This window comes from Eptatretus burgeri, chromosome 21 (assembly GCF_056783735.1).
Source record: "Eptatretus burgeri isolate ZD-2024b chromosome 21, Ebu_testis_v1, whole genome shotgun sequence".
NCBI lineage: Eukaryota > Metazoa > Chordata > Myxini > Myxiniformes > Myxinidae > Eptatretus > Eptatretus burgeri.
Window position 1 is genome coordinate 2,497,778 of NC_140981.1, and position 21,947 is coordinate 2,519,724.

At 47.4% G+C, this 21,947-nt stretch overlaps 1 protein-coding gene across 15 annotated transcripts in view; it reads right to left on the minus strand.

The window, feature by feature from the left end:
- LOC147008195 (tubulin alpha chain-like) overlaps positions 1–21,947 on the minus strand; it is a 36,009-nt gene that overhangs the window by 4,905 nt on the left and 9,157 nt on the right. For 4 of the 15 annotated variants that reach the window (XR_015053640.1, XR_015053639.1, XM_085865629.1 and 1 more), the window contains exons 3-12: positions 18,813–19,105; positions 18,325–18,484; positions 9,371–9,473; positions 8,863–8,927; positions 8,531–8,599; positions 6,870–7,165; positions 5,984–6,143; positions 4,530–4,632; positions 4,022–4,086; positions 3,676–3,757 (exon numbers count right to left, since the gene is read on the minus strand). Coding sequence is in view for 9 of the 15 variants with exons in the window: in XM_085865629.1 (XP_085721755.1) it covers positions 3,676–3,757; positions 4,022–4,086; positions 4,530–4,632; positions 5,984–6,143; positions 6,870–7,165; positions 8,531–8,599; positions 8,863–8,927; positions 9,371–9,473; positions 18,325–18,484; positions 18,813–19,105 (1,396 nt within the window). In the remaining 6 variants the exon portion in view is untranslated. Of the gene's footprint in view, positions 1–2,158; positions 2,296–3,675; positions 3,758–4,021; positions 4,087–4,203; positions 4,324–4,529; positions 4,633–5,983; positions 6,144–6,869; positions 7,166–8,530; positions 8,600–8,862; positions 8,928–9,370; positions 9,474–18,324; positions 18,485–18,812; positions 19,106–19,838; positions 20,848–21,947 lie in introns of those variants that run through there. The other 11 variants (XR_015053641.1, XM_085865632.1, XM_085865636.1 and 8 more) reach the window with 10 other exon arrangements.

Genomic DNA, 21,947 nt, shown 5'->3' on the forward strand with positions numbered 1-21,947 from the left:
CAGTAATAGCGAGAAACTACATATAAATATCTATACATTTATCAACAACCAAATGTTGTAGAAGCTTCATTTTGGTGTCACATTTTGTTTTACAATCAAGGAAACGTTTAGAATCAACTTAATGGTCATTAATAAAATCCAGTATTGCTATTGTTCGGAAAGATTACTTGTCATATTGGGGACAATAGGTCATGATGTCCAGCTAGAGATGACATTACATATGGATTGAGGTTGAGAGTGTATGGAAGTTTTATGAGAGAATGAGAAAGACAAAAAAGACATCATATTATAAATAAAAGTTTAATGTAGAAACATTATTTTGCATGTGCATGTCAAACAAGGTAAGTTCAATCAACTGATACAGAATTAACTCGAAAGTTTGAATAAGCTACCAATTTCAATCATTATCGCCTTATATTGAAATTATAACTGACCTTTGACATATTTAATAATTTGTTTGGTTCACAATGGATTATTGCCAAAAATTGAATTTGGAATATACCTGTATCACATATAGAATATATTTAAATGATTCATCCACACATCTGACCTAAGATATGAATAAGGAAGCTCATGTTCAAATACATAATCGTAAAAAAGAGAATCTATATCACATATACTTCGTTATGTGGCATACATGGATATAGAAGTTAGATATACAAATTAACACTTCATGAGTAGAAAGTAGATCAATCATGAAAATGAAACATGCGGCTAGATGTAAACGTAAGCATATGACTTATTGTCAGATATAACTTATATAATATAATACTGAAATAATACAGCAAAGACATGGTTCTACTTGAATCAATAGTCTTATATGTTGCTCATTCATTCATCAACATCGTCATCTTCGATCTGTGACATATTTGTACACACGCCTCGGCAGTGGTGTTACAGTAGCCATGATGCCCATCCCATGGAAAGTATTATGTCCATCGATGGTGCGCGGAGGTTATGATCAACGTTATCTGCAATGCATTGTATAAAGTTGTCACTTGATATGTGAGGAATATCTGTGCCTTCCTTCACAGCTGCACTCCGTTCAAATTTGGAGACCTCACTATAGCTGCACGTGAATCCATGTTTGTGAAGAGTATCTATGAGGAACTTTGAGCCAAAGTGGTGATGTAGTTGAACTTCCAGCCCTAGCTGCAGAGGAGCTCGTAAGACACGGCGCCGAGTGGCCTGCACCATGGATTGTCCAATTGAGGCCATCTTCCTGTCGCTGTCAACACCAGTGAATACGTCACCAATAAATAATTGAAGGGACTTTGGTAAGAATGTACAAGCCATTTCTACCGAATCCATTTCTGCGCATGTGGGATACATGTCAGACTGTTGTTGAATCATCTTTATGTCATTCTTCAAGAGTTTGGCAGCAGTCTTAATTATGTTGTCCTTTTCTTGTTGAGGGTTTGCTGCCTTTGGTTGAGAATGGAAATCCTGAAGAATACTTGTCGCATTGCTCCACATTGTGACCACGTTTGGTTTCCCATTGATCTCTGTGATGATGACTTTATCTCCGAACTTCTTCTGTATTTGGTCTTTCATGGAAGTGTGACCATATGGTGGAACGTTGGAGTCTGAAAGGAACTCTGCCATATTGTCGATAAGATCTTTTATGGTGGTCTGTTCATCATCGTTGTGTTCAGAGTTATGCATTACATCTTTAAATGCTTCAGCTTGCATGACATGATGAGGTCTTCCACGTTTCATACGTTTCACAGATGTATTATCATCATGTTGTTGAAATTTTACAGGAATATCTTTGTTGGTTCTGAAATTATTGCTGCACGTCTTGTGATATACGGCATCCGCAGCATGTAAATCATGGACAGCTTTGATTCTCCCCTGGACCGTTTTCGCCCATTCATCATTTCTTTTGTCACATACTTGTAGAACACTCTCCTGGAAATCTAATGTTCTGATGGGTATGAGTTTCAAATCGGGATTCCTGCCTTCTCGGGGATCACCCTGGCCACAAAAGGAGGCAGTGACTGGCATAATCAAATAAACCCACCGATGATCGCAAAGATGGTTTGTCATTGGATGAAGGAAGATCACCAAGTCTCTTCCGGTTGGATTGCTCGATGTAATGAAGGTTTGTATAAACTTGGCGACAGTTCTGGTGGACATGTTGTCCAGGTAGAGCATTAATGTTACTGTGTCTGGCTGTACTTGCTCGATTGATGCCATCACATCCCTTTGCAGTGAGTTGGGAGCTTGGTTGGTCTGACGATATGGATTTCTGGCATACAACACAACTCAGCTCTTCATACATCATGACTCACCCTGGAAATAGAGAGGGTTCACAAAATAATACAATTAATACGTGCCTTATCTAGTACATAGCACTGATGGATCACATACATATATCAATCCATTAGCCATGTTAGCCCTGTTAACATTGCTGGAGCAACTGACATGCGGGGCCACATGCATAGGATCATCGCATAAAAGTTTCACATTCGTCATAACCCAATATCCATTTTTATACGTCCACCATTAACAACATCATGCTTAAAATTGATTTACCTATATTTATGATTTTGTATGATGTATTTATCTGAATAGAGTAACAGATATCCTGTGTAGGGATATGCATCATCATGTTATGACCAGTGTAATTTAATGACAAATGAATGTTTCATTATTCATCGATCATACTCTATTTTACAATTTTTCACTTATAATTTAGCCATTTTTATTGATAAAATTAATTAATTTTTTTGCAGATTTCCAAAATTCCATGTATACAGTGCCCCAGCTATACACTGGCCTTCTATTTGTGATACCACCAACAACAATAGTCAGTTATCACCACGATAATAGCTTAAATAATGGCTCAAACTTCGATTCAACCGGTTTCTGGCGACCATTTTGAATTTATGCAAATTAGACACTGTTCCCATCTGTTGATTCAATTACATTTTGGATATGTTATTTCAGACATATTTCTGAGTTGAATAGTGTTGGAATCATTACTATTGCAATTTGTGACGGGTTATTTCCTAATTTGACTGGACTATGATTTGACATGTTACATTAGTTCCTTGTGCCTGTTGTTTGTGTCCTTTATAACGTCCTTAAAAAAAAAACAGTGAGTTTCCTGTTTGGAATGATTTTCAGCTTTGTTTGACTGCCAGACAGGCAGACAGAGTAAAAGATATTATCTCACTCCTCTGTGCGCATGTGCGATCGGGACAAATTCAGACGCAAAGTGCTGGAGAGTACTCTCTCTGTCTCTCTCTCTCTCTCTCTCTCTCTCTCTCTCTCTCTCTCTCTCTCTCTCTCTCTCTCTCTCTCTCTCTCTCTCTCTCTCTCTCTCTCTCTCTCTCTCTCTCTCTCTCTCTCTCTCTCTCTCTCTCTCTCTCTCTCTCTCTCTCTCTCTCTCTCTCTCTCTCTCTCTCTCTCTCTCTCTCTCTCTCTCTCAGTACTGTCTCTCTCTCTCTCTCTCTCTCTCTCTCTCTCTCTCTCTCTCTCTCTCTCTCTCTCTCTCTCTCTCTCTCTCTCTCTCTCTCTCTCTCTCTCTCTCTCTCTCTCTCTCTCTCTCTCTCTCTCTCTCTCCTCTATGGAGGCGGAGACCAAGGGAACCGATTACTGAACCCCGCTTTTCGATTTGCACGCACGGGGTAATAACAACAATGGACATTTAACAACACCAAGCCTCACCAGGGTATCGTACAGAGACATGCGCTGTCTTCATCGGACATGGAGAACTCATCGGGAAGAAGAACCCTGCAGATCGAATCACCTGTTTTGTTGAAAGATGAACACACACGATCGGAGTAGTTTACGTACGGATTATCAAGGCGGTGTCCGTGTACATGTTTGTGCGTAAAGGTTGTCAGGCTTACCGTTTGCAACACAAACTCAACTATCTCCCTCCAAACATGTTTCCCAATCCAATCAGCTTGTAAATATTGGTAATAGTCGACAGACCGTATCGGTTGCCCGGTACGAATCCGGCGAGTGGACATCACAGTTACATAAAAGCATCCCTAAACCATTTGTGTACCTGTTGTTGTTCCTTCTTTTGTAAGTCTTTCTTCTCAGACAAAAGAGCGGAATTGTTCGTTAAATCTGCAATGAGAGAGAATTTAACAATGGAGGGGATCGCCGGGCTGCATAGATTACAGTAGATATAAGAATTAACAATCTATGTTGAAGTAGATCTTCGTATGCCACTGACAAACTCACAGCCCAATTACAACAGCCCGTCCCGTCCCTTCGGGTACAGGTTCGGATAATGACCCCGTTAATCTCGCGGTTTAACGTCACCAAGTTCCGGGTTCATAAGACGCACTGAACCTCGATAACCTGAGGGTAAAGAAACCATTGTGTGCTGCCTTGTGAACTGTAACAGCAATTAGCAAAGCATCAATTAACCGATGACTGAAAGGAGTTTACATCGAAGGAACACTTTTAAACGAAGATAATAAATCATAAACATCTTGGAAAATAAATACAGTTAACGTGAGATCATATTTCGGAGTGATGCAGTAACTCGATAAACCGATGCATACCTGGATTTGTGCAACACCTTTCTTCCAAAGGCAGGTATGATAACCTGTTTGCTTCCATCATTGCACGTTTCCACTCACGACAAAGTTTGTCTGTGCTGTTCACCTCGGGAGAAGGAAAGAGAGGGGAGAGAGAATTAAGGGGAGGAAAAAAGGGGGGGGGAGAGAGGGAGAGAGAGGTGGGGAAAAATAGAGAAAGGGGGGAAAGTTTGGGGGTAGGGATAGAGAGATGGGGAGAGTGGGTGGGAGAGAGAGAAGGGGGAGGTAGGAAAGGGTGGGGTGAAAGAGAAAGAGAGAGAGAGAGAGAGAGAGAGAGAGAGAGAGAGAGAGAGAGAGAGGGGGGAGAGTGCTGGAGAGAGCTCGCCGACCGTCGCACCACGAGGGTGCAGGTAACCAGCGTCGGTCTCGTGGGGCCCATTCGGTCAGCCAAGTCCCACGCCATCAAGGCCCACGGGCCCAGTCTGACCCCCCTGTCTATGGGGGTGATCTTTTCCTTTTCTCTTGCTTTCGAATGAATGTTGTGGCGCCGAGTCTGAGAAGTAGAACTGCTTAAGTGCCAGTAAATTATTACTGCTTGTATTCGGTCGTCGTGCTTTCCCTTGCTTTTGTTTGCCTGTATACGTGTTGGCTCTACATACGTGTAATTGAGAATAAATGTGCTTTGTTGAAATGTACCCCATTCGTTGCGTCTTCTCCCGATTGAAAATGCCATCTTGCATCGCGGAATAAATAGCTGGGTTTTAAACACCCGTTAAATAGAATCGGATCCGGCGAGGTCACGCGATAATACCCGCTCGGTTATCACTGCAGAACGGAACGAACCGCTTGGGCGGTTCGTGTCCAAGCCGACCTGTGCCGAGGTACGGTCTCCCGGTTAGCTATCCGCGCGGGTACTTTAGGTATATCGAGATTCGGCGATTGACCCTATCCTGCGCAGGTAGAAAATTGGCTAGGCCGTGGTGAGGTTGAAGACCCACCCATGACAGGGTTCCGGCGTTGCTCTGGAAGGTCACGACTGAATTGTCCGTCCGGTGGGCGAGCTGCTACTATTAGTGGAAAGCGGCTGTTCGCACGCCGGCGGGTGCGAATTCGTAACAATATATATATATATATATATATATATATATATATATATATATATATATATATATATATATATATATATATATATATATATATATATATATATATATATATATAGTTTCTGGTGCCATCTCTCAATGGTGAAGAATGACTTTAAAATTCCAGTCGTCAGAGCCGCATCTTCACCAAATTTGAGTCAATTCATCGTTGTCATACACGTAACCTGTCCACTCTGTCAACAACTTTTTGTCCGAATCGTCCACAACTTTTTTGAGATATCATGCTCACAGACAGGGTTGAAAACACAACCTGCATCCACCTTCAGTGGCAGAGTTAATGAACAAAATCTGTTCTCTCAAAAGGTAACCATTTACCTGCATTTTGCAGAAAGGCTCCACGTTGTGTGTTTGAAACCACCCTGCGTCAGTTTGGGGATGTCTGATGAAGGTCACGTGGTACCATTTCACAACACCTTTCTTATTCCTCAGCACAGAATCCCCACTTCCTTTGTCGGTTGTGATGATCCCTGGCCACCTGCAAAGGTAATAATTTATTATTTATGCCAAAAAGATAAATTATATATATGTATTTGTATATATATATATATATATATATATATATATATATATATATATATATGTGACAAGTATAAAAATTACAGGTTACAATTATTTTATTTGAAATATTCAAGGAGACTGGAACATATGTCTTGTAGCAAGAAGCGTTATTTTAAAACACTGCGTGTACAAAAATCTGAAGCCTCGGACAAGCATCAAGTGTGCTTATGTCTTCTTTATTTATTATATATCCTCTTCTTCTTCTTCTTTCGGCAGCTCCCGTTCGGGGTCGCCACAGCGGATCATCCGTATGATCCGCATAGTGATTTGGCACATGTTTTACACCGGATGCCCTTCCTGACGCAACCCTGGTCGCCTCTTACGACATAGGGATATGGTACACCTATTTTAACCAGGGTATACACCGGCCCAGTACACTGGTACTCACTTCGCCGACCTCAGAAGGATGACAGGCTGAGTCAACCCCCTGGTGTATTAATTCAGTGGCCCAACGGGGCTTGAACTCGGGACCTTTTGGATCCCAAGCCGCTGTCCTAACCACTGCGCCAACACCAGGCTCAAATTTATTATACATCCTACGGACGTAAATTAACACTAATTTTATTCTGCGCACGTTGCACATCATGTGCAGAAAATTTCACCGGCGGGTAGTCGGCTAGTATAAATAATGCATGTGTAGTACCTGGGATAACTGCAAAGTTTAGCAAGTACGAGGCTTCCTTGCACGTGCTCAGAGTACATGTAGGTCAGATTGATCTTCTCCAATTCATGCCTGCTCGGAACGGGTCGGGAAGGAACCCAACATTCGTTTTCCGCCGTGTTCGGGTTCATGTGACAATACCAGGGCTCGTCTGGTCTCAAGGAAGCTGCGTGTTCCCTGCAGATGGCTCGCCACTTCAGGCACTCGGGGATCTCACACTGGACCCAAGTCTGCCCTTCGCACAGGAGTATTTTCTGGGTCAGGTCTTCACTCCTCATCTGCGGATTGAACAATTAAACACCTTAACATTGACTTCTTGCTCCAGGAATCGTTGAATAATTAATATGCATGTTTTTATTTAATTTTCTCAGGCTCATGGAAAAGCTCTGTCATCTCTCTCTCTCTCTCTCTCTCTCTCTCTCTCTCTCTCTCTCTCTCTCTCTCTCTCTCTGTCTCTCTCTCTCTCTCTCTCTCTCTCTCTCTCTCTCTCTCTCTCTCTCTCTCTCTCTCTCTCTCTCTCTCTCTCTCTCTCTCTCTCTCTCTCTCTCTCTCTCTCTCTCTCTCTCTCTCTCTCTCTCTCTCTCTCTCTCTCTCTCTCTCTCTCTCTCTCTCTCTCTCTCTCTCTCTCTCTCTCTCTCTCTCTCTCTCTCTCTCTCTCTCTCTCTCTCTCTCTCTCTCTCTCTCTCTCTCTCTCTCTCTCTCTCTCTCTCTCTCTCTCTCTCTCTCTCTCTCTCTCTCTCTCTCTCTCTCTCTCTCTCTCTGTCTCTCTCTCCTCTCTCTCTCTCTCTCCCCCCTCTCTCTCTCTCTCTCTCCCCCCTCTCTGTCTCTCTCTCCCCCTCTCTCTCTCTCTCTCTCTCTCTCTCTCTCTCTCTCTCTCTCTCTCTCTCTCTCTCTCTCTCTCTCTCCCTCTCTCTCTCTCTCTCTCTCTCTCTCTCTCTCTCTCTCTCTCTCTCTCTCTCTCTCTCTCTCTCTCTCTCTCTCTCTCTCTCTCTCTCTCTCTCTCTCTCTCTCTCTCTCTCTCTCTCTCTCTCTCTCTCTCTCTCTCTCTCTCTCTCTCTCTCTCTCTCCCCTCTCTCTCTCTCTCTCTCTCTCTCTCTCTCTCTCTCTCTCTCTCTCTCTCTCTCTCTCTCTCTCTCTCTCTCTCTCTCTCTCTCTCTCTCTCTCTCTCTCTCTCTCTCTCTCTCTCTCTCTCTCTCTCTCTCTCTCTCTCTCTCTCTCTCTCTCTCTCTCTCTCTCTCTCTCTCTCTCTCTCTCTCTCTCTCTCTCTCTCTCTCTTTCTCTCCCCCTCCTCTCTCTCTCTCTCTCCCCCTCTCTGTCTCTCTCTCCCCCTCCTCTCTCTCTCTCCCCCTCCTCTCTCTCTCTGTCTCTCTGTCTCTCTCTCTCCCCCTCTCTCCTCTCTCTCTCTCTCTCTCTCTCTCTCTCTCTCTCTCTCTCTCTCTCTCTCTCTCTCTCTCTCTCTCTCTCTCTCTCTCTCTCTCTCTCTCTCTCTCTCTCTCTCTCTTTCAGTACTCTCTCTCTCTCTCTCCTCAATGGAGGCGGAGACCAAGGGAACCGATTACTGAACCCCGCTTTTCGATTTGCACGCACGGGGTAATCACAACAATGGACATTTAACAACACTTAGCCTCGCCAGGGTGTCGTACAGAGACATGCACTGTCTTCATCGGACATGGAGGGCTCATCGGGAAGACGAACCCTGCAGATCGAATCACCTGTTTTGTTGAAAGATGAACACACACAATCGGAGTAGTTTACGTACGATTATCAAGGCGGTGTCCGTGTACATGTTTGTGCGTGAAGGTTGTCAGGCTTACCGTTTGCAACACAAACTCAACTATCTCCCTCCAAACATGTTTCCCAATCCAATCAGCTTGTAAATATTGGTAACAGTCGTCAGACCGTTCCGGTTGCCCGGTACGAATCCGGCGAGTGGAGATCACAGTTACATAAAAGCATCCCGATACCATTTGTGTACCTGTTGTTGTTCCTTCTTTTGTAAGTCTTTCTTCTCAGACAAAAGAGCGTAATTGTTCATTAAATCTGCAATGAGAGAGCATTTAACAATGGAGGGGATCGCCGGGCTGCATAGATTAGAGTAGAAATAAGAATTAACAATCTATCTTAAAGTAGATCTTCGAATGCCACTCACAAACTCACAGCCCAATTACAACAGCCCGTCCCGTCCCTTCGGGTACAGGTTCGGATAATGACCCCGTTAATCCCACGGTTTAACGTCACCAAGTTCCGGGTTCATAAGACGCACTTAACCTCGATAACCTGAGGGTAAAGAAACCATTGTGTGCTGCCTTGTGAACTGTAACAGCAATTAGCAAAGCATTAATTAACCGATGATTGAAAGGAGTTTACATCGAAGGAACACTTTTAAACGAGGATAATAAATCATAAACATCTTGGAAAATAACTACAGTTAACGTGAGATTATATTTCGAAGTGATGCAGTGACTCGATGAACCGACGCATACCTGGATTTGTGTAACACCTTTCTTCCAAAGGCAGGTATGATAACCTGTTTGCTTCCATCATTGCACGTTTCCACTCACGACAAAGTTTGTCTGTGCTGTTCACCTCGGGAGAAGGAAAGAGAGGGGAGAGAGAATTAAGGGGAGGAAAAAAGGGGGGGGAGAGAGGGAGAGAGAGGTGGGGAAAAATAGAGAAAGGGGGGAGTTTGGGGGCAGGGAGAGAGAGGGGGGGAGTGGGTGGGAGAGAGAGAAGGGGAGGGATGTAAGGGTGGTGTGAGAGAGGGAAGAGGGAGGGAGGAGGGAGGAAAGGGTGGGGTGAAGGAGAGAGAGAGAGGAGGGAGGAAAGGGTGGGGTGAGAGAGAGAGAGCGGGGAGGGAGGAGGGAGGAAAGGGTGGGATGAGGGAGAGAGAGAGAGAGAAGGGGGAGGGAGGAAAGGGTGGGGGAGAGAGAGAGAGAGAGAGAGAGAGAGAGAGAGAGAGAGAGAGAGAGAGAGAGAGAGAGAGAGAGAGAGAGAGAGAGAGATGGAGAGAGAAGGGGAGGGAGGAGGGAGGAAAGGGTGGGGTGAGGGAGAGAGAGAGAGAGAGAGAGGAGGGAAGAGGGAGGGAGGAACGGGTGTAGTGTGAGAGAGAGAGAGAGAGAGAGAGAGAGAGAGAGAGAGAGAGAGAGAGAGAGAGAGAGAGAGAGAGAGAGAGAGAGAAGGGGGGAGGGAGGAAAGGGTGGGGTGAAGGAGAGAGAGAGAGAGAGGGAGGAAAGGGTGGGGTGAGAGAGAGAGAGAGAGAGAGAGGGGGAGGGAGGAGGGAGGAAAGGGTGGGGTGAGGGAGAGAGAGAGAGAGAGAGAGAGAGAGAGAGAGAGAGAGAGAGAGAGAGAGAGAGAGAGAGAGAGAGAGATGGAGAGAGAGAGAAGGGGAGGGAGGAGGGAGGAAAGGGTGGGGTGAGGGAGAGAGAGAGGGGAGGGAAGAGGGAGGGAGGAACGGGTGTAGTGAGAGGGAGAGAGAGAGAGAGAGAGAGAGAGAGAGAGAGAGAGAGAGAGAGAGAGAGAGAGAGAGAGAGAGAGAGAGAGAGAGAGAGAGAGAGATGAAATATTAAATGGTATTAATGAAATGTTTCCCAGTGATGTTGCAATTTTAAATTATATTAATTCAACCGACTTCTGTGCTCGTTTGAGAGGGGGAGAGATGATGGCATTCTGAGAGAGAAAGGGACCAACTTGCTCGGCCTCTCGGGGCTTTCCACAGGGGTCTGCACGCCGTCCAAGCTGGTTGTTCGCCTCTCCACAATGTTCCACTGACCATACGCCATTGGAGCTGCTCGGCTCTCCAGTCTCCACAATGTTCCGCTGACCACAAGTTGATAACTTGGTGTGGTGTTGATGTGTAACAGGCATGATGGGCTGACTGGCCTGCACCTGCGTCTATGCAGGGATGCAGACCTGAGGGATGCAGACTTGGAGTTTCGTAGGGGTGAGAGATGTGGACGCAAAGTTTGGAGGGAAAAGCATGCGGATTTGGAGTTCGGAGGGGGGAGGGATGCGGACTTGGAGTTGGTAGGGTGGAGGGATGCAGACATGGAGTTGAGATCTCAACATGAAATTGAGATCGGGGGAGGGATGCGGACTTGGAGTTGGGAGGGGGCAGGGATCCGGACATTTCCTTTTGATTCCTTGTGATACCGACGAATTCACTGACAAAGGGAACGTTGAGTGCTTAAGCCATTTGGCGAACGCTCTACAAGATACTTAGTACCTGAACACACCCCTGATGTAAAAAAATAGGACTGCACGTCCTGAAGCTCACCTGGATCAGGAGCAAAAGTCACTCAAAGGCCCACAGACCACGTTCGACCCTGATTTTTTTTTATGTCGTGACAAACTTTTGTGCATCATTGTTTTTGAAGGTTGTGGTCAATCTTCATCGAGATCGTGTATGTAGTTTCGGAGAAGAGAGCGTTAACCTCCCCCCTTACCTCCCCCCCCCAATCGCCCACCCCCAATGAGCACAGATTTCGATATGATCAATACACCTTCGTAAGGTATCAGAGATGAAGCTTGTGGCCAAGTTTCATCAAAATCGTATGTGTGGTTCAAGTGATACTGAATGACGTGTTTACGGACTCACTCACTCACCTGCGGACTCACTCACTCACCTACAGACACTGCTCAAATAATTTCCTTTCTCCGAGAAACATTAGCAGTCAAGTAACAGTTCTATTTGGACGTGGAGTTGGAGGGACGTGGAAGTGGGGTTGGGAGAGTGGGGGGGGGAGGGGAGATGTGTACATGAAGTTGGTATGGTGGAGGGATTCGGACTTGGAGTTGGGAGGTGGGAGGGATGCGGACATGAAGTTGGTATGGTGGAGGAATGCGGACTTGGAGTTGGGAGGTTGGAGGGATGCGGACATGAAGTTGGTATGGTGGAGCGATGTGGACTTGGAGTTGGGAGGTGGGAGAGATGCGGACTTGGAGTTGAGATAGGGGGAGAGATGCGGTCTTGGAGTTGGTAGGGTAGAGGGATGTGGACATGAAATTGAGATCGGGGGAGGGATGCGGACTTGGAGTTGGGAGGGGGCAGGGATCCGGATATGAAGTTGAGATATATGGAGGGATGCAGTCTTGGAGTTGGGAAGTGGGAGAGATGCGGACTTGGAGTTGAGATAGGGGGAGGGATGCGGACTTGGAGTTGGTCGGGTAGAGGAATGCGGACATGAAGTTGAGAGAGGGGGAGGGATGCGGACTTGGAGTTGGTCGGGTAGAGGAATGCGGACATGAAGTTGAGAGAGGGGGAGGGATGTGGACTTGGAGTTGGTCGGGTGGAGGAATGCGGACATGAAGTTGAGCCAGATGAAGGGATGCAAAACTCGAGTTGGGATGGGGGAGGGATGCAGACTTGGAGTTTCGTAGGGGTGAGAGATGTGGACGCAAAGTTTGGAGGGAAGAGCATGCGGATTTGGAGTTAGGAGGGTGGAGGGATGCGGACTTGGAGTTGAGATATGAGGAGGGATGCGGACTTGGAGTTGGTCGGATGGAGGGATGCGGACCTGAAGTTGATAGATGGAGGGATGTGGACTTGGACTTGGTAGGGGGGAGGGATGCGGACTTAAAGTTGAGATAGATGGAGGTATGGGGACTTGGAGTTTTGTAGAGGTGAGAGATGTGGATGCGGAGTTGGGAGGGAGAGCATGTGGACTTGGAGTTGGGAGGGTGGAGGGATGCAGACTTGGAGTTGGGAGGGATGCATAATATATAATATGACAATTTATTAATTCTTTAATTAAATAAATAAATGAACAAATAAGAAAATTGCACGCTGGGTTGAACCAAAATTCATAAATATAAATTCATCCCAATCTTCCATTGTAAAAAGATCATTAAAAAATTTCAGGATCCGATCCGCATCCGGAGCCTGACCAGAAATGTGCGTTCCTTTGTCCGGTGACCTCCCTCCACAAAAATGTTCACGACAATTGCTTCAAAACTGTGGACAAATATCGTGTGATCAATAGACAAACGAGAAATCACTCACAGAGCGACACTTGGCGAAACAGATAAACTAGAACGGCAATCAGTCGAGCACGTACCTCCACCAGGCTGAACAATGCACCTTTTGTATCCCACTGAGAGGCCAGATCTGAATCAGGACCTGAACCAAAATCGAATCGATTCGTCCTTGTCACACACCCAACATGTCCACCAAGTTTTGTCGAAGTCCGTCCACAATATCGTAATATATATATATATATATATATATATATATATATATATATATATATATATATATTGTTGTGGTTACCAGATTCGCAAACCACCATTCAGGTCCCTTAGGTGAGGTATCTCGGTAAGTGCATGTGTAGTTAGGCCCAAACCCGTTGTCTAGTGGGAATACATGTCATTTATACGTGCTGCGACTCTTCAGGATAGCCGTTTTTCTTTTACTATCTTTATTTTGGACCAATAACCACAACATCAACCACCGACCACAACCACCGCTTCACCACAACCGCCACGACCTTTACCGTCACAACTCGCCACCATCGCATCACCGTCATCTCGCGCCACTCATGGGCACCGATGCTGGACTCGTGTAGGGCGCACGTTGAACAGCGTGTACAAAATCACGGATTTTCTGCTTCAAAAACGGATCAAAAACGACACACGCCCACTTTTTGCCGTCCAATCGGTGAGCGAGGGGCGAATTGGCCCCGCCCCCAGGGCGATCGATATATGCAAATTTGTGGATCAAAAAGCCTTCACGCCCACTTTTTGTCGGGCCAATGGGGAGCGAGGTGAAAGGTCAAAGGGAGGGGGTCAAAGGCGAAGTTACGGGGGGGGGATAAAAGGACGGTGTTCGTCAGTCAAAGGAGTCGTAAAAGTCGGAACGAGGGAGTCAGCAAAACAGGAACGAGAGAGTAGTAAAGGTCGGAACGAGGCGAAGGAGTCGGAACAGAGAGTCAAGACTTCGCGGGCGGTGGAGCTGCTCGTCGTGTGCGTTGAAGTCGGAACGGAGGGGACGAGCTGTGGAGAGGCGGCGAGTCGGACGAAGGGTGCTCGCGTCGTGCAAGGAGCTGCGCGCCCGAGGGAGGCCGGCAGCGCGACCTGGCCGAGGTGGAGACGCTCGTCGCACATAATAAAGATCCTCTATACCCCGAGCATCAGCAACCCCCCTCCTGTTTCCCCCGCGCTGAGATAGTGCGACCAAGGGGGCCCCGTTCCCACCCCCTGCCAGGCACTGTCCACGAGGCCCGCGGGTTGCGGGGCCATCGCCGCTCCGCGTCTCATCACCAGACGGGTAGGCCCGACCAGGTCTCGGCCCCAGGCCTACCTCATTCTTGAGGGTATTTCTTTTCCTTGGTTTTGGGTATGTGTTGTCGGCGCCGTCTGTGAAGTAGAATTGTATAAGTGTTGCCGTGTGCTCGGTAGTCGGTATTAGCTCTGCACTGTGTTTTCACTTTTATGTTTGCTTTTTGTGTAAATGGAATTGTGTTTTCTTTTTTGTGTGCATTTGGTGGAATTGTATTTGTGTGCTTCCCGTGTGCCGAGAATAAATGTGCTTTATTGTTGAACTGTTCTCCCGCTTCGCTTCGTCTTTTCCCCATTGAACCCCCATCTTGCTTCACGTAAAGGGTTGGTAGTGGGCTGAATACGCCCGATAATTAATCGAACCGTCGAGGTCGACGATAACACCGCTCGGTTATTCTGATAGTACGGAACGGGTCGCTCAAGTGGCCCGTGTCCGAAGTCGACCTGCGGCGAGGTGCGATCGCCCGGTCTACCCTCCGCGTGGGTACTTAGGTAGTTCGAATTTGGCGAGCAACCCTATCCCACGCGGGGGCTGATTGGCTCGATCGCGGTGAGACCGAAAGGTCCACCCGTGACTGGTTCCCGGCGTTAGTCCGAGAGGGTCACGACTGGATTGTCCGTCCGGTGGGCGACGTGCCGCGATTCGAGTTACGTGGCCGTCGCACGCCGGCGGGCGCGAAGACCGCAACAATATATATATATTTTTTTTTTGTTGCGGTTTTCGCGCCCGCCGGCGTGCGAACGGCCACGTAACTCGAATCGCGGCACGTCGCCCACCGGACGGACAATCCAGTCGTGACCCTCTCGGACTAACGCCGGGAACCAGTCACGGGTGGACCTTTCGGTCTCACCGCGATCGAGCCAATCAGCCCCCGCGTGGGATAGGGTTGCTCGCCAAATTCAAACTACCTAAGTACCCACGCGGAGGGTAGACCGGGCGATCGCACCTCGCCGCAGGTCGACTTCGGACACGGGCCACTTAAGCGACCCGTTCCGTACTATCAGAATAACCGAGCGGTGTTATCGTCGACCTCGACGGTTCGATTAATTATCGGGCGTATTCAGCCCACTACCAACCCTTTACGTGAAGCAAGATGAGGGTTCAATGGGGGAAAAGACGAAGCGAGGCGGGAGAACAGTTCAACAATAAAGCACATTTATTCGCGGCACACGGGAAGCACACAAATACAATTCCACCAAATGCACACAAAAAAAAGAAAACACACTTCCATTTACACAAAAAGCAAATATAAAAGCGAAAACAATGCAGAGCTAATACCGACTACCGAGCACACGGCAACACTTATACAATTCTACTTCACAGACGGCGCCGACAACACATACCCAAAACCAAGGAAAAGAAATACCCTCAAGAATGAGGCAGGCCTGAGGCCGAGACCGGGTCGGGCCTACCCGTCTGGTGATGAGACGCGGAGCGGCGATGGCCCCGCAACCCGCGGGCCTCATGGACAGTGCCTGGCAGGGGGTGGGAACGGGGCCCCCTTGGTCGCACTATCTCAGCGCGGGGGGAAACAGGAGGGGGTTGCTGATGCTCGGGGTATAGAGGATCTTTATTATCCCTGGTGTGCGTCTCCACCTCGGCCAGGTCGCGCTGCCGGCCTCCCTCGGGCGTGCAGCTCCTGGCACCGACGCGAGCACCCCCTCCCTCGTCCGACTCTCTTCAGCTTCTCCAGCCACTGCAGGCTTCGGGCTCCAGACTTCCACACTCGTCCCCTCCGTTCCGACTCCTTCTCGTTCTCGTTCTCTTTTCGTTCTCGTTCTCCTTCGTTCCGACTCCTTCTCGTTCTCGTTTGCGACTCTCCCTGACTGACGAACACCGTCCTTTTATCCCCCCGTAACTTCGCCTTTGACCCCCTCCCTTTGACCTTTCACCTCGCTCCCCATTGGCCCGAGAAAAAGTGGGCGTGAAGGCTTTTTGATCCACAAATTTGCATATATCGATCGCCCTGGGGGCGGGGCCAAATCGCCCCTCGCTCACCGATTGGACGGCAAAAAGTGGGCGTGTGTCGTTTTTGATCCGTTTTTGAAGCACAAAATCCGTGATTTTGTACACGCTGTTCGACGCGCGTTCTGCATGAGTCCAACACCGGTACCCACAGCGGGGCAAGAACGGTGGCGATGCTACGGTTGTGAGGTGTGCGTGAAGGTCGTGGCGGTTGTGGTGAAGCGGTGGTTGTGGTCGGTGGTTGATGTTGTGGTTGTGATCATGGCGGTTGGTCCAAAATAAAGATAGTAAAAGAAAAACGGCTATCCTGAAGAGTCGCAGCTCGCATAAATGACATGTATTCCCACTAGACAACGGGTTTGGGCCTAACTACACATGCACTTACCGAGATACCTCACCTAAGGGACCTGAATGGTGGTTTGCGAATCTGGTAACCACAACAATATATATATATATATATATATATATATATATATATATATATATATATATATATATATATATATATATATTTGAGGATTCAGCGGTGGCGGGATTCGCACCCGACTCTTGATAGCCAAATGTTACAGATTCGGCGCCACCCAAACCACCGCCGTCTCCGGGGTGATAACGCCGGCTGGTTCGGCACAATTCTCGGGTTACGCGTCTCGAACCACGACACCAAAATACACCTGTACCTTGACAGCTGGGGGAATATACCCCGGTTACAGACTGGTTTTGTCAGGGACCGAGCGGAGTCCACCAGTCTGTAACCATTTTCGTTTTTATATCCAAATCGAGCAGATCCTCCCTTGACGCGGCACGAATTAATTCAAAGCGGCAACTTCAAACGAATCAGCCAGATTTATTGGGGACATCGGGGAACACCACACAAGCAAAACATTCACGAGAATGTTTTAATTAATCTCTAACCCGTTCTTAACTCGGGAGATACGGATTATGGGTTTCCCTAACGAGATAAGCCTTAAACGACATGCAAACAAGACATGGACAGCATGCAGACAAGACAGAGAGTACTTGGTGATGTTTCATGGATGAGAGGAAAGTGTCAAAAAACACGAATGTGGCTCGTGACAAGCGGATGTCCACGGATTCGAGCCCCAAGCTCGAGCACACCGCATGGCAAAAATGGCGCTCGTCCTCCTTTGTCGCACCACCCACGCACGCAGCCTCCGTGCGTTCTGACCCCGCGTAAGGTCGACGGCACAAGACCGTCAGATCGATGTTGGGTTTCAGCTGGTTTCGCACAAGGTCCAGCATACAAGTCCAGGCCTGGCCTGTTCAGGCCTCCTTCACGAAGCAGATCGCAGACAGACACAGCCGTCCCCAACACAGCAGATCACGACTCCCCCCAGTCGTCTCTCATCCAGCCGAGGGCAGACAGACCTCATGCAGTCCTTTCCCTGCCTTTCCTTCGGCCCTGGCTCGCTTCTCCAGGCCACAGAAGGCAGACCCGGCACACCCAGGTTCATTTTCTCTCTCTCCCGATCGCACCACTGGCTTTCCTTTTTCTGCTCGCCTCCAAAAACCGACAGCTCATCCAGCAGATCGCGCCTCGACACTCGTCGTTTCTCTCTTGCCTTCCGTGCGCATGCTCACCTCGAAGCCCGAGCACGCCTCAAAGCCGACTGCAGTTTTTTTTACTTCTCCAGTTTCACTTCCTCTTTTCTGGCCACTCCCCCTTTCAGCGCTGGGCGGGGACTATTGTCCGGAGAGAGGAAGGAAGAAGAAGAATCTCTCGGTCCGCCACCACTGCACAAACAAATAACAGCCTGTGACACCTCCCGACACACATGTAACGTCAAATTACCAAACAACCTGGCGAAACATGCATTTAATGGGGGATCTGGGCTAATCCTATATTTAGTAACACACCAAGGGCCATTTCCGCAACAATATATATATATATATATATATATATATATATATATGTATATGTATAGTTTTTGGCGCCATCTCTCAATGGTGAAGAATCACTATAAAATTCCAGTCACCGGAGCCGCATCTTCACCAAATTCGAATCAATTCATCGTTGTCACACACGCAACCTGTCCACTCCGTCAACAACTTTTTGACCTAATGGTCCACAACTTTTTTGAGATATCGTGCTCACAGACAGGGTTGAAAACACAACCTGCATCCACCTTCAGTGGCGGCGTTAATGAACAAAATCTGTTCTCTCAAAAGGTAACCATTTACCTGCATTTTGCAGAAAGGCTCCACGTTGTGTGTTTGAAACCACCCTGCGTCAGTTTGGGGATGTCTGATGAAGGTCACGTGGTACCATTTCACAACACCTCTCTTATTCCTCAGCACAGAATCCCCACTTCCTTTGTCGGTTGTGATGATCCCTGGCCACCTGCAAAGGTAATAATTTATTATTTCTGCCAAAAAGATGAATATATATGTGACGAGTATAAAAATTACAGGTTACAATTTTTTTATTTGAAATATTCAAGGAGACTGGAACATATTATGTCTTGCAGCAAGAAGCATTATTTCAAAACACTGCGTGTACAAAAATCTGAAGCCTCTGCCAAGCATCATGTGTGCTTATGCCTTCTTTATTTATTATACATCCTACGGACGGAAATGAACACTAATTTTATTCTGCGCACGTTGCACATCATGTGCAGAAAATTTCACCGGCGGGTAGTCGGCTAGTATAAATAATGCATGTCCAGTACCTGGGATAACTGCAAAGTTTAGCAAGTACGAGGCTTCCTTGCACGTGCTCAGAGTACATGTAGGTCAGATTGAACTTCTCCAATTCATGCCTGCTCGGAAAGGGTCGGGAAGGAACCCAACATTCGTTTTCCGCCGTGTTCGGGTTCATGTGACAATACCAGGGCTCGTCTGGTCTCAAGGAAGCTGCGTGTTCCCTGCAGATGGCTCGCCACTTCAGGCACTCGGGGATCTCACACTGGACCCAAGTCTGCCCTTCGCACAGGAGTATTTTCTGGGTCAGGTCTTCACTCATCTACGGATTGAACAATTAAACACCTTAACATTGACTGCTTGCTCCGGGAATCGTTCAACAATTAATATGCATGTTTTTATTTAATTTTCTCAGGCTCATGGAAAAGCTCTGTCCTCCGTCTCTCTCTCTCTCTCTCTCTCTCTCTCTCTCTCTCTCTCTCTCTCTCTCTCTCTCTCTCTCTCTCTCTCTCTCTCTCTCTCTCTCTCTCTCTCTCTCTCTCTCTCTCTCTCTCTCTCTCTCTCTCTCTCTCTCTCTCTCTCTCTCTCTCTCTCTCTCTCTCTCTCTCTCTCTCTCTCTCTCTCTCTCTCTCTCTCTCTCTCTCTCTCTCTCTCTCTCTCTCTCTCTCTCTCTCTCTCTCTCTCTCTCTCTCTCCCTCTCTCTCTCTCTCTCTCTCTCTCTCTCTCTCTCTCTCTCTCTCTCTCTCTCTCTCTCTCTCTCTCTCTCTCTCTCTCTCTCTGTGTTTCTGTATCTCTCTCTCTGTGTGTCTCCCCCTCTCTCTCTCTCTCTCTCTCTCTCTCTCTCTCTCTCTCTCTCTCTCTCTCTCTCACACACACACACACACACACACACACACACACACACACACACACACACACACACACACACACACACACACACACACACACACGATCAATCCCCCATAAAAAACCCAAAATTAAACTGATTGAGAAAGCAATGGATCTGTGGAACACCACATTGATATTACAGCACTGAGAAGGATATATCGAAATACCAGGGGTGAAGATGCGTCGCAGGATCTTCCAGGGTGATAGCCTTTCATCCCTCCTATTTTGCCTGACCCTGGATCCACTCAGTGACCTCATCAATGAGAAAGGATGTGAACATACCCCAACGTAATAAAAGAATGTCCAAAGAAACACATCCACTGTACACGGATGATTTAAAACTCAGGCCCGGTGTTGGCTTAACGGTAAAGGTGGTTGACTTAAAATCTTCGGGTCTTGAGTTCAAGCCCCTGTGTCGTCGTTGAATCAACACCAGGTGGGTTTGACTTCGCCTGTCATGCTTCCGAGGTCAGCAAAATGAGTACCAGCTGACCGGTAACACGGGGGCACTGCATCAGCGGCACAGCAATGCCCCAGAGAAAAATGATGCAGCCACAAAATCGAATCGATTCGTCCTTGTCACACACACACACACACACCCAAGCCGTGCACCAAGTTTCATCCGAATCCGTGCACGACCTTTTGAGATATCCAGCACACAGACAAGCAGACAAAGAGATGGACAAACAGTGAAACGGACAGCCAGACGGGGGTGGCTGAGGTAAAAAAAAAGAAAAAGATAAAATGTCGAACGTGAAATTTTTTATTTCTGCTATTTTAAGGATAAAAATATCAAAATTGACAAAACTGGACCGAAAAGAAGCAACAAATGAAAACCATTGACGTTCTCGTCTCAAGGAGAAGGTTAAAAGGTTGTGTGTGTGTGTGTCCGTCCGAGTCCGTGTGTGAGGGGTTGATTGAACCGACGCCTCGTGTTGAGAACGCTTTTGCTCAGCTCGTGTCACTCGAGGCCTTTGAAGCCCAAGGTCCACACACGGATTGAACCCGACGAGCTATCAACGCTTTTCTCAGCTCGGGAAGGGACAAGGAGCGAAACGATCTTTTCAGTCACGATCACCACACTACCTGAGGATCAGCGCGATCCGCCATCTTGACGGATCACCTCAGTGGCCGCGCTTCGTGTTCGTCACTTCCGGTGACGACGCGTTGAGTTTCTCGCCATTTAAAAGACGTGGCCGTGAATAAAACACGTTTTTTTTTAAAAACTTTTTTAAAGGTATGGATTACGTAACACACCTGTACACAAACACCACACGAAATTCCTGGTGAGGGTCCGCAATGTTTGTGTTGGATTTTGTAAGAACTCCTTGGCGGAACGCATGACGTCATACGCACCCGTTTCCGGAAGGGGAGGAGTCAATGTGCTCGCCCGTGATGAGCATTTTTTTAAATTCTGAGTGTCAAACGACCTTCAACACTCAGAGGGGACTCTGTACCCATGACGTCAGCGAGTGTGTGTGGTTAAATATGATCACTTTAACACGTTCATGTTTAACTTCCTGCACATTAGTCTTTGGGGTGGGGGGCGGGGCGGAGGGTGGGACGTTAAACCTGGTGTCCTTTCAGAGAGCATTCACTGATGGGTATTCAATATCCCACTGTACCCTTTTGAAAAGAGTAGGCCAGTGTGTGGAGGCGTCCTGGCCAGATTTCCTCAGTGGCAGAGCCACACCTCCCAAAACTAATGCAGCCAGTAGAGTGGACCCGAAGAATGAATTGCGGTCGATTTCATAAATAAATGAAACAGTGATGTGCCACACCTGGTCAGGTAATTTTAACCTTTGTATGAACATCTTTCCGATCAGGTCGCGGAGAACACAGAACTTGATGTTGAGGAGTTTCTCGACCTTCTGAGAGAGGTGTATGATTCGTCATTGTGGGATGATGGAGAATGGAGTCACCTTCGAGGTAAATCAGTGTCGTGCTGTGTACTAGCTTTTCGTGCTGTGTACAAGAGTCGTGTTGTGTGCAAGTGAGTCGTGCTGTGTACAAGTGAGTCATGGTGTGTACAAGTGAGTCATGGTGTGTACAAGTGAGTCATGGTGTGTACGAGTGTATCATGGTGTTTACGATTGAGTCGTGCTGTGTACAAGTGAGTCATGGTGTGTAAAAGTGAGTCATGCTGTGTACAAGTGAGTCATGGTGTGTAAAAGTGAGTCATGCTGTGTACAAGTGAGTCATGGTGTGTAAAAGTGAGTCATGGTGTGTACAAGTGAGTCATGGTGTGTAAAAGTGAGTCATGGTGTGTACTATTG